Genomic DNA, 15,494 nt, shown 5'->3' with positions numbered 1-15,494 from the left:
TCTGTTGGTGTTAAAACCACCAAAACTGTTTCCATCACCAGATTTTGACAAAATTTGACTGGTCTTTCCAAAAACTACATTAAAAAATAACCAAACCCACAAAGTCATTAGAGAATTTGATTCGTCTTATTAAATAGATAGATATAAATAAAATATGCTGCAAAGTAACATTGCCAATACTTGTATTTATTCTGGAAAATAGGTAACTAAGCACCTAGTGGAAATTCACATGCACCCTTGCCTAGATCTCAGGACAGTTCTGCTTATTTTGTTCTTCTAGGAAAGCATAAAATTACAAGGGGAAGGAAAAAAATTGAAAGATTGCATATCGCATCTTGTGATGCACTGCCAGGTAGTCTTCCAAATGTCAATATACATAACTCATCCAATGACAAGTAATAAAAGTTTCCAGGAAAACTTCCTGGCTGAAAACAAAACGTCTGGCATTCATTTTCAAGAAGAGCAGAGGAAGGAGGAGCCTGAGGGGGGGACAATTCTACACTCCTACTTTCCCCGAGAGCTTTTGAGAGTTGTTCTGTAAATTGACACTCCAGAAATGGAGAAAAATGCTACAGGCATAAAATGTCTGTGTGTTCTTTCAATGCCTAAGCACCATCTCTGGCCATAAGTAACTCTGTCCAAAGACACAGACATCATGTAAATAATGTCTCAATTGTGCCTATACCAAACTCAAACAAAATCCATGTGAAATCAAGGACCTGTTTGCACAGCAAATTTCAAGACTGATGACACAGTTTTGTAAATTATATTGAAAGCATAATGATAAGTTAATACATAATAAATTGCCCATCTTTTACCTGGAAAGCATTTCTGTAAGTTGCACAAATCCAGCGTACGCCAATTCAAATGCACCCCTGTGCCTTGACTGCAGTAGGTGATGTTTAAAGTAGTCCCCAATATTTTTAACCTTAAAAAAAAAAAGTTACTTAGAATTAGAAATAGACAAATTATTTACACATGCAAGATACTTCTACAACTAAGACCAGAAATTCTTCCTGACTAAAAAAGCCAATGGCAAAAGCAAAAAGCAATCAAAAGACCTCTTGTAAAAAACAAGATTACAAAGAGTACATTCAGTTCTTCAGGTTAAAGGCAAGCGTTATGTCCTTTGAAGACCAAAAAAATGAAGGGACATAAAATTATCTGTGTCCATGAGGAGCACATTCAGATTTTTAAAAAAAGAATGGGACAACCCTGATTTTCAGAGGAAGCAGTCTGAATCCTTGTTTGCCTTCACTCTTAACCTAAAATCCCAAAGAAAATCAGCATTACATTCTAACAGCAGAAACAAGTATCTATGAAAAATCATCAGAAAAGAAATTCAAACTTCAAAAGAATTGTACCAAACGAAAACAAATCTACCTTCATAAGCTATTCCTAAGGTTCCAGGATTCTGCATAATTGCCTTTGACTACTAGAAACAGCTTTAAAATAAAACAGACGTATGTATGGAGTAATGAGAGCTAAATTTAGAAATCTGAAAAAAATAAATGTTATAACTGAACTTGCATTGATAATTACTTCCTCCTACTCCATTAAGACACCAAGTTCTTAAAGCTGGTTGGAAGTTTACAATGCCACAATCTCATTCTACAAAAAATATTCTGATTTGCATCAACTTCCAAGTTCTAAATCAAACTTCCAATTTCATTTGTTTAAAATACAAAACGCATCTCATTACTTTATGCTAAATTTTCTTCAGGAGCATTTCCTGTAAGTTCTTCAGCAAGAAGTCCTTCAACACTTTTATATAAAAACCAAGTATAAAACAATTTCAAGCTTCTTATAAAATTCTTCTTACTCTCTTAGTTATACTTTAATAGTCTGACAAGTAATTAAGGCACCAGAGGAGTTAATGTAATACCTAGATGTATATGGTTTTCGACCCTACTGTTAGTTCATATTATCCAAACAATGAGAGTGCAATAGTTAGAAAAAAATGGGAGAAAGGAAAATATACTACTTCCTGCAGCTAAAGCTGACCTAATATAAACCAAACAGTAATTGGAAATATTTGAGCTTGAACAGTTATTTATCTGAGCGGACTTTAAGCTATTTAATGTATCTGTGGGGTTTCAGCTTTCTAGCCCAAAAGCAGGAGTGCCTTTTTTCAGCAGCAACTGACCCACAGACAGACCAACTCTCCAGCTGTATAAACAAAACCTAACCAAGAAAGCCATACACATGCAAATCAAATCACTGCCCTGCTTCACCACCACCCTTTCTTTTTTTAGAAGAGTATGGGATTCTTTTGTCACATAACTTTCAACTTTGCTATTTACATTTCTGAGCTTTTTGCAACAGCTACAATGACTAGAAGCTTACATTAAATTGAACTCTGTGGTATTCACTTTCATTCATATGCTAGAGGTTGAAGAAAAAACTGCCCTAACTCCGTTTTCACAAATGACATAGGAACTTGCCTCAGGATCAGTGCTAAGTACGTGTTCTTATCTAACTGCATCTGTAAGCGTGGCATTTCTACTTCTCCAGGACCGAACACATAGCTGGAGTAGCTGGAAGCTGGAGTAGCTTCCCTGCATCATAAAACCCGTTCTCCAAATACCAGGATGGAGAACAAATCAAGGAATTCACGTTCTCCTCATCAGCATGAAGATACAGCAACTGTAAGAAAGAGTGACCGCAACAATGACCACTCCAGTTTAATATAAAATACACAAGTATGGAGTGGGGAGCAAATATCTTAAATATCTTTGATCACCTTGGCCAAATAGTGGGAGTATGACAGGCTAGTCTTAGTAACATAAGAACTGAAATTTACAGGGCCATGCTTGCTGTTGAAACCAGAAGTCTCCGTATTCAAGACAAGTATTTGGTACAACAGATTCTCAAAGTGCTTTGGGAAATGGTTGGTACATTTGTGCCTCTGTATCTTATTTTCCTGGTGAATAAATACCACTAAGTGGTACTACATTCTAAGGAATATTTTTCCAAAATATTAGAAGAAGATGGCTTTAAACCCACAATGGAGTGTGAAGGCACCTCACAGAAACAAGCTGGTTCTATGGCTGGTGAACTACTGCCAGCCATACTCAACTCTGCTTGAGACAGATTACATTAACAACTGGAGAGAAGCTGGCTTTTGGTGTGGGTTTTTTGTTTTGGTTCGTTGTTGGCTCGGTGATTTGTTGTTGTTGTTGCTTTAAACAAAAACAAACAAACAAACTTGTTCCTTGTAGAACAAACTCTGAAGCAACAATGGGAGCCACACGTGCACTGGCTGCACACATACATAACAAGTGCAGAGCTCTGCCAATACTGAAAGTCTTCTGCATGTGTCAGGGCTCCAGCACAAGGCTCACATCAGCCATCTCTGATGGCCAGGGCTAACACAAGCAGAACCCCTGGCACTGGGACAGTACTAAGCCTTTACTTCTGTCATCTGCTTCCTTTCACTTTGGTACACAGTTCTGGAAAGTTTATCTCCCAGAATTATCTTCAAACTTTTCTTGGAAATAAATAGGAGTTTGAGGAAGAGCTCAAAGTTCCTCCAGGCTTTGAGCACTGTCTCATGATGTGCACATCACGTGTTGTCATGGGACAACATCAGAGTCTTTGTTGGGTATCGCTCGGTTAATTACTTGGTTGCTACTTGGACTTGTTGTCTATGGAAGACTGTTTGTATTAATTATCTTGAATGGCCAAGCTTTAAGTTTGACATTACCCATTTCTGGGCAAGATGGAGAATAAAAGACAGAGCACGTATTTGAATGGAGAGATTCTTCCAGATATACTATGCATGTCCAGTGTCTGTTTGTAAAGGCAAAGCAGTCATGCCAACAGGAGCTAGGCTTTGACAACTGCCAGGTTATATGCAGAATTTCTAGGCTCCTTCATACACACACCTCCACAACGAGAGGCTGAAAACGTTGTGCAGAGTCTGCGCAGTGTGGCACTGAAATACCATGCAAACCCAATCGGTTCCCCTAAAGACAAGGAAGGTGCAGATTTGATATCGTCCCACCTCCTAGTAGCAAAGCATCAAACAAGTGCTGCCTCCTACAACATGGGTACATGTTATAAGAGACGACATTTAACTGCTAGAAAGAGGACTGCAGAATTAGAGCCGCAATCAGTTGGCTAACACCACTACCACAAAGAAGCAAGGTTGCGTTGTGCCATTTCTTAACATGGACCAGCAATGAAAAGCATTCTTTTCATTTGCTTGCTCAATTAGAAAGGGAAAGAGTATGCACAAATTCAACATGTAATGTGATCTTCTTTGTGAATAAATTGTGACAGTAACAGCGAATCCCATAAGGTACAATTTAACGCAATTACTGACCTAGACAAGAAGAAAGGTACAAGACTAGGAAGGGAAGTTTTGCAGCAGGTTTTTCTCAGCACCCACTTTGCCCTCACTAAACACAGAGGCTTTTGCTCCAGTTGCTTGGAGCAATAGGATCCAGGATTTCTCCTGAGTTTGACCACTTGGTGTTTTTAAATCTCTAGACACTTACAGAACAAAGAAAAAGATGGGCAACTGTAAAGGAAAGCTGAATGTGGATTAGATATCAAAATCCAACTCGTTTAATCTCTCAGCACTGAAAAAATAAGCGCTTCATGGAAGTCTCAAGCCACAGCAGTTCTGGTACCGGCGTTTCTACTCATTTATGATGAAATCCTGTTTTTTGTCCAATAATGTAACGCTACTTACAAAAAGTACAGTGAAAATGGCCATACCTTTTACTCTAATACTTGTTTTACATACAGCCAAACAATTATTTCCTTTCTAGCCTGAGGAAAATCAGAATTTCAAACTGATTTCTTATCAAGTAACATTATTCAAATTAGAGCGCAGATGATGTTTTTACAGGAAGATGTCAGAAGCACAAAGAATCCAATGAGGTAGCTATATGAAAAGAGGATATATTGCTTAATACCACAGCATTTCTGAAAAGGCAACTGCTCATGTCTGTTTTCTACATAAAGATGAAGATGCTACAAGTTAGAGCTGACTCATGCTAAAATAGCAATTCCTGTTTGACTTGGAGCAGATTAAGGAACACAGTGGTGCAAACACTGCTCTCATCTACCCTCCATATCTCTGCAACAATACAAGCACAGCTGTTAACCAGATGAAAACACAGGGGCTAGAGACAATGCAAGGATAAAGATACTGATGTTATTTCCATGGCACTACAACATGAGATAACATAAGAAATAAGACCTGCTGTACACTATTATTTTATGATAGAAAGTAGTAACACCTAGAGGAAAACTATTTACTTTGTCTTGGAAAAAAAAAAAAAAAGAAGTTAAAACGTAGCATATTTCCATATTCCGTGTAGATGGACTGATTTTGTCAAAACCATGTGGAAATGAAAAGATCATCAATTAAAAACAGAAATTTAATAAACAGAAAATATTTCCCAAATAAATGCCTGTGGTAATCTAATTTCTTGTAAACACTGCACTCAACATTCTGCAAGAGACCCAGATGGCATATTAACATTTCTGATCTCTGAAATCAAAAACATTGGAGGAAAAAGAGAGTCACATTACACACAAATTATCCATAATTCAATCTCCTATGTAAGACAAGACTAGGACTACTCAGCGTATTTCTCGTTCAGAATTATTGATTATAAAGTTCAATTAATGAAGAGCTTTAAGCAAATTACCAACATCTACAGTTCAAAATGAAATAGATGACTGTTTAAAAATCAAGTCTGTTTAGAAGATTTTTATCAATTCCATAAAAACATATGTATAATTCATATCTGTATCTATATAAAATAAAATTATTTTCCTGAATATAATATACAACCCGTAAATAACCCTGAACAATTAGAATGTTTCTTGAGGAGTTTGTTAGCTATATATAATAACTTCTTCACTTATTTGTTGCTACGGTATGATGCCTTCTGAATACCATTTTATCCCCCAAAAAACAAATCGTTAACCATGCACATGACAATTAGAATGCTTTTTTTTCCCCCCATATTGAAAGTAGGTTTATTTAAACAAATAGTTTTTTTGAAAACTCTTTTTTCCCAACCAACAATATGAAGATTTTTTTATTTAATGAGAAGTACTTCCCTACCTGGTCTACAGTAATCAACCCGTCTGAAGGTTCAGATGCAGCCTGTGTAGGCAAAAGCTTACACAGTGTCCCTAACAGCAGAGAGACTTCCTTCATGCTTCTCCAGCAACATACAAGAACCATTTGAGCTGTGACGTCACACATTTGCCTTTCTTTACCTTAAAAATATAAATGAACAAATGCAATAGTGTAACTTAAGGTTCTCAGGCACAACAAACAGTTGACTATGAAACAATTCTAAACTTGGTAGACCAAAAGATCAGTCAGTTCTGTTAACCCTAATTACTTCCCTTCTTGGAATGATGACTGTACTTAATTCTGCTTGGAAAGCACAGCAGTATACACCTTTACTGCTGTTTTAAAGAGTACAGGTCTTTTGGTCAACATCAACATTCAACTGCACATTGAACTCCACAAACATCAACAGCTTTGTAGCCAGGCTCCAACAAATTTCTGCATCAATCATCAGTCCATCACTCACTATATGTTATTTGTGTTCGGGTTTTTGTTTTTTTAAAAAACTCTGATGTCCCCATACTCATAGACCACACAAATTCATTTTTCTTTAATGCAACACCACCATCTAGTGGCCATTATGTGATTTTAACATATTTACAGACACTCATGAAACAAAACAGATGGCCCAACCAAAACTATTTTGTACACAGGAAAAAAGATGTGAGGAAAGAAAGATCAAATACTTGTTTTTAAAACTTAAAAAGCTCATATAAATTATTACATTTTAAATGAACAGATATTCCCTAAGTTTATGCAGGCATACAAGGAATATACTGCAGTCTGAAATTCAACAGCAGAAACAGAGGAATTGTACAGCTGCTATTTATTACTGTTTGTCTGCTTTATCGAACATTTTACCACTGGAATATTTCAAACAGAAGCTTCTGTTTATATGATCCCACGCAACAAGTTTTATTGCATGAATATATTCCCCGCTAGTCTTGTGTACACTGGAGACCAAAATCACACTAACACCTTTCAACAAGAAATGTGTTAAAGCGTTGCTTGATAGAAAAGGTGTTGAAGATTACCTGGCCAGTGCAGTTCGGGCAATAGAGTCTAGGCCAGTATCAAAACAACTCATTTTCACTTGTACTCTAAGAGAGATTAACCACAATCTTCCAGAAACGTAGTGAATTAGTCTTTAAAACCATGCCCATGAATAACTACCTTCTGACAGATTTATTGAAGAAGTGAAACGTTATACGGAGCAAATAACTTCCAACTTTGATCACCCACATAAAATGCCTGCTCTGTATCTTGATTTAATTACTAATACAGCGTTTGATTTACCTCTCATTTCTGTGCAAATATTTTCCATTGGCTTGCGGACAGCCAGCTTTTCGGACTCTATTTTGCAGTGTTCCTTCAAAATTTTTGCTTGCATAAAATAATCATTTGTGTCCTGTGGCTGTATCTCACGCAGAATCATCTGCAGTCGATCTGCCATTTCTATACATTAAACAAGAAGAATATTTAAGCTACTTTTTTGACTTCCAGTTCCTTATACAAATGTAATTAACTTTAGGTATGTAAGGAAAAAAGAAAGCTTTTAGCAGTTCAAAAAATAAAAATATATGGAAAACTATGGTGACCACAAGGATTAAGAAAGAAAGAAAACTAGGCTGCACAGTCACCTGTTTTGAAACAGATGCAACCACGCAATCTGCAAATGCTTATTCCTTTTAGTGCAGGAGCCAAGACAACCTCTATTAGAAGTTAAATAAGAAACTGAAAAGGTTTCTGGTGCTAGGTGTAGTTCTGAACTGCTGTAAAGAACAAAGAGAACTTCATGAGCTTCAGATTTTACACCTTCTTTTTGTTTGTTTACCTGAATTGTTATCCATTGGAATAAGACCCTCTGGTGATGAGCTCTGCACTACTGGTGATACTACAGCAGAGAGTTCGTATGACATCAGAATAAGCCTAGCCACCATTTGCTTCCATTCAGTCACCAACGTCAAGTTACTTTTATAAAGAAAAACAGAAAACATGGATTAAAATATTTTTACCTTAAAAAAAAAAGAAACATTTGCAGCTAACTGTATTTAAGAAAACCATTAATAAGGTCCAGTTTAACAACTCCTGAGTTTAATACTTACAAAGGAAGTATCCAACAGCTAGCTCAACAGCGGAAAAAACAGTAAGAGTGCTATAAGCCACCGGTACTGGACTTCTTCACAAATAACATCTTATGCTTTTATGTTCCAGTGAGCAGCTCTCTGCTGTGCACTTAACTATGGAGTTAAAACTTACTGTTTTGTAGAATGCTTTACTTACTTAAAAGGTAATTGCTGCAAAGCTCCTGTTATACAATGCACTCTCCCATACATCGGGAACAATGCTGCTGCTCGAAGCAGAGACTTTTTAGCTTGAAATATTTCTTCTTCAACATTCACTAATAAAAGCTTGATAACTGAAATTAAAAACAAAGAAGTACAGTTTTAAATTATACACACAAATACATAGTATACTTTCCAAGAAACAAACCTGCTTTGAAGAAATAGGAATGAAGCATGTTTATACAAGAGTTAATGGAAAATGCACAGAAAATACTTTGTTTACACTCTTCACTCTTCTGTCCATTTAAATAGGGCATGATTGCAGGAATTTAGGTAACTGAAACCCAACAACATTTATTACATTCAATCTAGCTTGTCTGAACCAAACAACAGCAGTCAAAAACACAGCCCAGATGCTGAACTCAAGAGACAATCCCACAGCTCACGGTGAAATCAAGAGAGGTGACCTGACACATACTGGAAGTCAGACTTTGCCTTTAAAGGCAGCTTAATACAACAAACAGTTCAACAGATTATTAAATATCAGAAGCTTCCAGTTAAGTATTTGCATCTTTCATTAGCCGCTGAAGAAGCTGCTCAATTTTGAAGGGTGTATGTGCCAGGTTCATTTGCATTTGTATTTGCAGCACCTTGATGTCAGAATCAGAATGAACTGCAGATCACTAACAACAGGACACACTCTGTAAGACATTAGATCACACGTACGTTTCCTTCATCTATGGTGATCATAAACATTTCTCAAAAGCATGATTTCACTGCATATGAAGAAAATACTAATAAGCCATTAGAGAAAGCTTATTAGTAAAGAAACCAATAAGGGCACAAAAAAGCATACAATCCCGAGTTTACTAAAGATTACATTATTACAAATGATGAACTTACAGATGTTAGTTTTATTGCAAATTACAAAATCTGGAGGAAGTCTGTTTAATGAATTTACCAGATCTTCTGGATCAAGAGCTACTCAGCTTTCATCCAGAGGCACCAAGAATATTCCACATGTGAACTAAGCCTGATCACTGCACAACGTACGCACAGGACTGCAAACTCAGAGCTCCAAGTGCCAGCACTGCAAATACCAAGTTCTTAAGCATGATACAGACAAACTACAGCTGCCTTCACTCTGGGTGAGTGAGCTCCCAGAGGAAACAGAGGCTCATGTCCAGCCTGCCACATGTCCAGATGTGAAGATGTATACATCTTCAACAAACTAACTATTGGGGCCTCAATGTCACTTTCTCTTTAACCAAAATGGTAATGAAATCCAACCTCTGAGGACGTGTAATAGCCTCAACATGAACAGGTCTTGATTCTTAAACAGCAAAATCAAATAAAAATAAAACAGCAAAATCAAAATCTTTTAGGAATAAACACCTCTAACTCACTAAGCCTCCTACCAAACACCTTGAGGAAAAGCAGTCAGGTTTCAAATAAATGTAAAAACCAGGTGTGTTAATTTCCCTGAAAACTTACCTGCTAAAGTGTTCTTTTCCATGGTACTTGCTGATGTGTTTTCATCCATCTGGGGACTATGCTCAATCCATTTTCCTAAACAAATACGATGCAGTTCCTTATGATATACTAAGAAGTTCAACAAATATGATGCAGTGGCACAATCATACGGCTTGGTACTCGTGCTAAGATCCATTGCTGCTTGGAACAGCAGATCTATGTTTTCAGAATCCTGAAAAATACAGAACAGAACAGTATCACTCATTTAATTGGACTGCCATATTGCTTTAACTAAACTAGGTAGCACCCTGAAACCCAAGAATGTGCTTTTCGGCAAGTTTGCTGGTACGTATTTGTTAAGAAACACTTACTTTGTACACTGATCACTTTTAAAACAGAATATGAATATGTATGTATTTAGCAAATAAACAATTACATACACAGTAAAGATGGAAACACCCATTGATAAAGCAGTTTTCAAACACACTGCATGTCACGGAAGGAAGTCTGTTTTCAAAATACTGTGTTTTAGCTGCTAACGGTCATCATAGAGAAGCACATTTTATTAGGAAGCAGTGTTTGTTCACCTGTAACTTTGAATTTAAAAGTAGTACTTCATAAAATAATCATAAAAATCAGTATCAAGACAGTGAAAATTTGAGAGAAATAAAAAAGAATCAGAAATTAAATCCTGAGACCAAATCAGAGAGGAAAATAAACACAGAACTAAATTTCTTAAAATTAAAGAGTAACCAAGTCAAAATACCTCAATAATTTACAAAGGGATATCACAGCTAAGGAGCTTGTATTACACATTTCTTTGATACCAGATTATCAAAATGTGTACTCTTTCTCAGTATTAAAGTGTGCCTAGCAAAAAAGTTTATAGCCGTACCCAACGAACTTCCTGAACTCTCTCATCCATTAGTGAAACAAGTCTCCTTAGGTAAGGGTCAAAGCTGTGCAAAAAAAATATATAGAAAAACTAGAGATAAACACTACTGTGGTCAGTTTGGATCAACTTCTCATTTTCAGGAGTTAGGTTTTGTACCCAATTCAAGTACGTAGTTCAATACAGAACATTCCTGTTTCACGAAATGATTCTCTTTAAACTATTTTTAGTTACATACCTGTAAACTAAACACAACATCACGCAGTTTCATCACCAGCTCAAATGCTAGGACTTTTACTTCTTCAAAAGTACTGGCAAAACACTGAATCAAAGTTCGCACACGAGCAGAATCAATCTCCTGATCCAATTTAAAAACGTGCACCTGTCCTGTTCAAATAAAGCAATTTTAATGTTATACTGTATTTTTTTTTTCCAGACTCAGGACTGCATTCACATTTTATTTAACTCTTCTAACAGAAACACTAAAATGGAAGTTTAGCTAAAGCATTATTTCAATACTAACAAGTATTTCTTTAATGACATGTTTATTTTTGAAGTTTACCATATAAAAAATATTACTCTCAGTTATATAGAAAATAACTTATTGTCAAAAACAATTTCACCTATTCAGCTTTGAAAATAATCTTTATTTTAGCTTTGCTTAAAAATTCTCTAGAATTAGAAAATAATCCCTTTCAAAAAGGGTTTAAGACTTCAGCACGTTGCTGGTGGTTTTTTTTGTTTTTGTTTTGTTTTGTTCTCCCCCCCCTCCCCAGTGATAAGAATAACCCTCTGAAAGTTATTAAGCTTTTTCACTTCTAATTTAGTCAGATTAGGAGTCATGATTTCCGAAGACTGATCTAATGCCAGAAAGAAGCTAGAAATTTTAAGATGTAAACAAGTGCACCATAGTCCTGCATGGAACACAACTGCAGCTGAATCTCCCTTTTTAAAGGAACGTCAGGCTTCTGAAATGTTAAGGCTCCTATAAACTATTCCCAATACAAATTTCTGCTAAACAACTAAATGCAGCAACAACATACCACAAGCTCATAATAAAAAAAGCAAACTTATTAATGATTTATTACAGGTTTTAAGAAATTAGCATCTACCAAGAAGGTCTTTTCTTCTCCCTCTCAAAATCAAGTTTTATCTTACATGCCTAATTTCTTTAAACAATAATAATTCAAATTTAACAAAATTTTGCTTTAAGTTGGCCATATGATACAGAGACAGGATTTAGCAAAACCACCAATATGCTAAGACTAACTCTTGAATTTGGGTTGTCATAATGGGGTAGAAACTAAAGTAACAGCAGCAGTGGATTATCACCAGTTGTCCAAGTAAAGTATTCCTTATTTAGTGTAAAATACTTTAAGGATATGCAAGTCTTTTCAATTAAGTTTTTATTGTCTCAAAAATTTAAATAACTTAAGATATTAAAACAGGTGAAGAAGTTATTAAACAGACTGAATCTTGTCCAAAATCTTCATTTATGACAACAAAAATTCAGTGAGAAAATCTTGCTGAAAAAAACACTATGAATGAAAATCCCAATTTAAGAGAGATATTCAACGGACCATAAATAGTTGTATTTACTTCAAAATTCGATTAGCTATTAAAATATACTATCCTTGCTTGGAAGTACTTCATTTCTATTATATTTCCTAAGGGAACAATTTCACTTTGACAGAAATTAACCAGAGAGCATGAAACAAACAATCTTTTTTCTGTAACTCCCATTCCTACACCCTGTAAGTGAGGTCTCTCACCTTTTGGAACAGAAAATATTTCAGCTACTGATCCTAAAATAGTTAGAGCAGAAAATCTGGTTGGGTGCGATGAACCAGGAAACAGCGCCTCAAAAAGTCTGTCACATACAGATGACATGAAGTCCTAAAGATCAAAGGAGAGATTTTAAGACAGTTTGTTTGCTGTCCCACAAACAGGAGTTTAAGTAATTAATTTTCAGACATTCTGCTTTAAGTATTACCCAGCAAAATTAGGAACTTCCAGTTCAACTTGGAGGAATGGGAGGCCTACACATTTGTAGTATTGACCATCTTCTTGTTTCCGAGAGCACAGATTTTTTTTTTTTTTTTAAAAAGTTTACCTTACCTACTCCCACAAAGAGATCAGGATTTTATCAAAGCCTTAAAAAGCAGTTGAGCCAGCAAAGCAGAAGTCAAGGCAAGAAGGAGTTTAACACAAAGAAACTAATTTTGTGGGCCTTTAAAGAGGAGAAAAAGGACAAATACAAAAGAAGTGTTCATACTGAAATCTTTGTGCAGCAGCTAAGTCATCCATTCCCTTACTGATCATCCTGGAGAATTAGCAGAAGGCTAACTCTGCTAATTAGCAGAAGCTCAGGAGATTTCTATTTCAAACCAAAGTAATGCACATCATTTAAAACTTCTGACTCAACTGCCAGCAGCTCACAAGATGGTTTGTGAGCTCACAAGAAGGTTTCAGATTGAATTGGAGATACCTCTCCAGTCAGTCCCCGCTTGCTGCTGTTTCAGTTCACTGAGCAATCCCCTCAGGAAGTAACCTGGATTGCTGTTGGACAAAACTAAGCTTAAAGATACTCTCCAAATACTACCAGGCATGCAGCTCATATGACAACACCACATTTAGCAGAAATTAATTTGCACAGCAAGATAGTGTGGACGAGGTCCTCAGCACTGTTTCACTTTGCAGGTTTATTCCTTCTGCACCACAGTGTTTCCCAATACAGACAGGACCTAGCTTACCCAGAGGTGCTTTCAAGAAAAATTAACCACCTTTCAGGAACACCTTCCCACCTCTTATTGTTATCATCTATACCTCTAGTAATCTAACTTAATTTTTATCTACTTACTTTATATTGCTGCAAAATCCCTGAAGGATGCCTTCTAGTTGAGTCTTCAAGTAATTCCTGCTTAGTTTTATTTTGCTCCAGTTTATAAAGCACCTGGGAACTTTCTTGTATTCTACAAAATAACTTATAAAACAAAAATCAAAACATAGCTAAGGCAAGAGTCACTGAAAGTTAAATAAGGGCAAGGGGGACTTTCAGCTGAATTTCCAGATCATGTTGCTTATAATATTTAAGCAGTCTGTATACAGTGTAACACAGAACCGATCCTTTTCTCTCCCTCCAAAAACACGGGTTTTTTTTGCTCCCCATCTCTTGTGACCACGCTCTTTCCCATACCTCTACACCTCAATATCTGTTTCCATCCTCCTCCTTAAATTTACGCCTACTCTTCTTCTCCCACCTCCCCATTTTCCATGGAACATAAGTTCTATATAAGACAAGTTCAATTAACGCACATCATTTTTATAGCTTCAGTGTCTCTTACAAAGCTTAACGCACCTCTATAGTGCTTCCCCCAGCTTTTATTACCCACTAGTATTATTTCCTATCACACTTCCTCCAACACAGGTTTTCTATCTCAGATTCCTCAGCTTGTATAAGGCAAGAATGAAATAGAAGGGTTTCTACTCTTTTGTTTCTGCCAAGCCTATTTCCCCCTCCTCTTTCTCCAACTAATTATTTTCTCTTTTCATGTTGCTTTTTTTGCAACCAGTATCTTTCAAAAACATTCTTTGCAAATACATGGTTTCCTCATCCTTGTCACATTCTCCCACCATGCTTTCCCACATGTGACCCCGACAATGTCAACGCACTCAGTCTCTGCAGACTATAACATTACAGCCACACACCAAGCCAACCGCAGCTTTTCCTCCATATTCCTTTACCTCGCCTTCCCAGTCAGGCTGCTGAGGTTGACCAAGTGACTGTGACTGTTGCCTGAGCTCTAGTAAGTCTTAGTGCAAAACAAGAGCAATGCAAGCTTCAAGGCTTACTCTACGGCACAAAGTTGCTTTGTACTTGCCGTTGGTCAAGTATGCGTACACTGACAAGGTAACCAACACTCACTACTATTCTTGATGGAGTTACTATTGGTGATTTTTTGTTTAAGCCACTCTTGCACACAATAATCTTTCACCATTCTGTTGCAAAACACATACACCACACACCTGATCTTAGAGTTTCTACTCTTTCAGATGTGCAACTTGTAACAGTAGGAAAATTTGTGAAATATGCAATTTAATTAAAATGTAAGCACAGTCAACATTTTGTTTACAGTTTTAAATTACCTTTCGTAGTGAAGAACATATCTGTTGCCTTACTGACGGAGACTGACTGTTCAAGTTGTACTCCAGGAAAAATAGAATTAGTTGCATTTCTTCCTTAGACACAATTTCCGTGCTACGATGGGTTTCACAAAGCAAACCTAAAGCATCAATGCAAACCTGAAAGATATTTAGATGTTAAACACAGAAGAGTTACAGACACCTATGATGACATCTTTAAAACAACACTGACACACAATTTCGGATTTAAGTATTTCTTCTAATTTGAAGATGCACAAAAAAAATGCCCCTCTACCTGATTGTGCTGATGCACTAAACCCTGCTTTATACATTCAGCCGATACAAGACCGTTGCTCATGATACTTGAAAGTTCCAGGTGTCCGTGAGCCCTGGCTGTTCTTAGGCATGCCATCAGGGCTCCAAGAGCTCCTCTGGTAGTGCAAGAGCCTGAAAAAAAACAAAATACAGCAATAATTACAGCCTGATTAACACAATAAACAAAATACTAACTGCAGGGCTCGTCAGAAACTCCACATACCACCTCGTTTTCTCTCTAAGCCAATAAACCCCAAAAGACAGAGTCTGTCACAGATTCAGC

At 36.6% G+C, this 15,494-nt stretch overlaps 1 protein-coding gene across 2 annotated transcripts in view; it reads right to left on the bottom strand.

Moving 5' to 3' along the window:
• Positions 1 to 15,494, bottom strand: part of THADA (THADA armadillo repeat containing) — a 161,304-nt gene that overhangs the window by 136,524 nt on the left and 9,286 nt on the right. For both annotated transcript variants that reach the window (XM_084285393.1, XM_084285394.1), the window contains exons 12-22: positions 15,192 to 15,343; positions 14,900 to 15,055; positions 13,614 to 13,736; positions 12,526 to 12,649; positions 10,992 to 11,140; positions 9,883 to 10,093; positions 8,387 to 8,522; positions 7,938 to 8,074; positions 7,400 to 7,558; positions 6,089 to 6,246; positions 819 to 928 (exon numbers count right to left, since the gene is read on the bottom strand). In XM_084285393.1, coding sequence (XP_084141519.1) covers positions 819 to 928; positions 6,089 to 6,246; positions 7,400 to 7,558; positions 7,938 to 8,074; positions 8,387 to 8,522; positions 9,883 to 10,093; positions 10,992 to 11,140; positions 12,526 to 12,649; positions 13,614 to 13,736; positions 14,900 to 15,055; positions 15,192 to 15,343 — 1,615 coding nt within the window. The remainder of the gene's footprint in view (positions 1 to 818; positions 929 to 6,088; positions 6,247 to 7,399; positions 7,559 to 7,937; positions 8,075 to 8,386; positions 8,523 to 9,882; positions 10,094 to 10,991; positions 11,141 to 12,525; positions 12,650 to 13,613; positions 13,737 to 14,899; positions 15,056 to 15,191; positions 15,344 to 15,494) is intronic.

This window comes from Netta rufina, assembly GCF_964035555.1.
Source record: "Netta rufina genome assembly, chromosome: 3".
In the NCBI taxonomy this organism is placed as follows: domain Eukaryota; kingdom Metazoa; phylum Chordata; class Aves; order Anseriformes; family Anatidae; genus Netta; species Netta rufina.
Note: the sequence above shows the minus strand (reverse complement) of the source record. Positions and strands in the feature narration are given on the sequence as shown.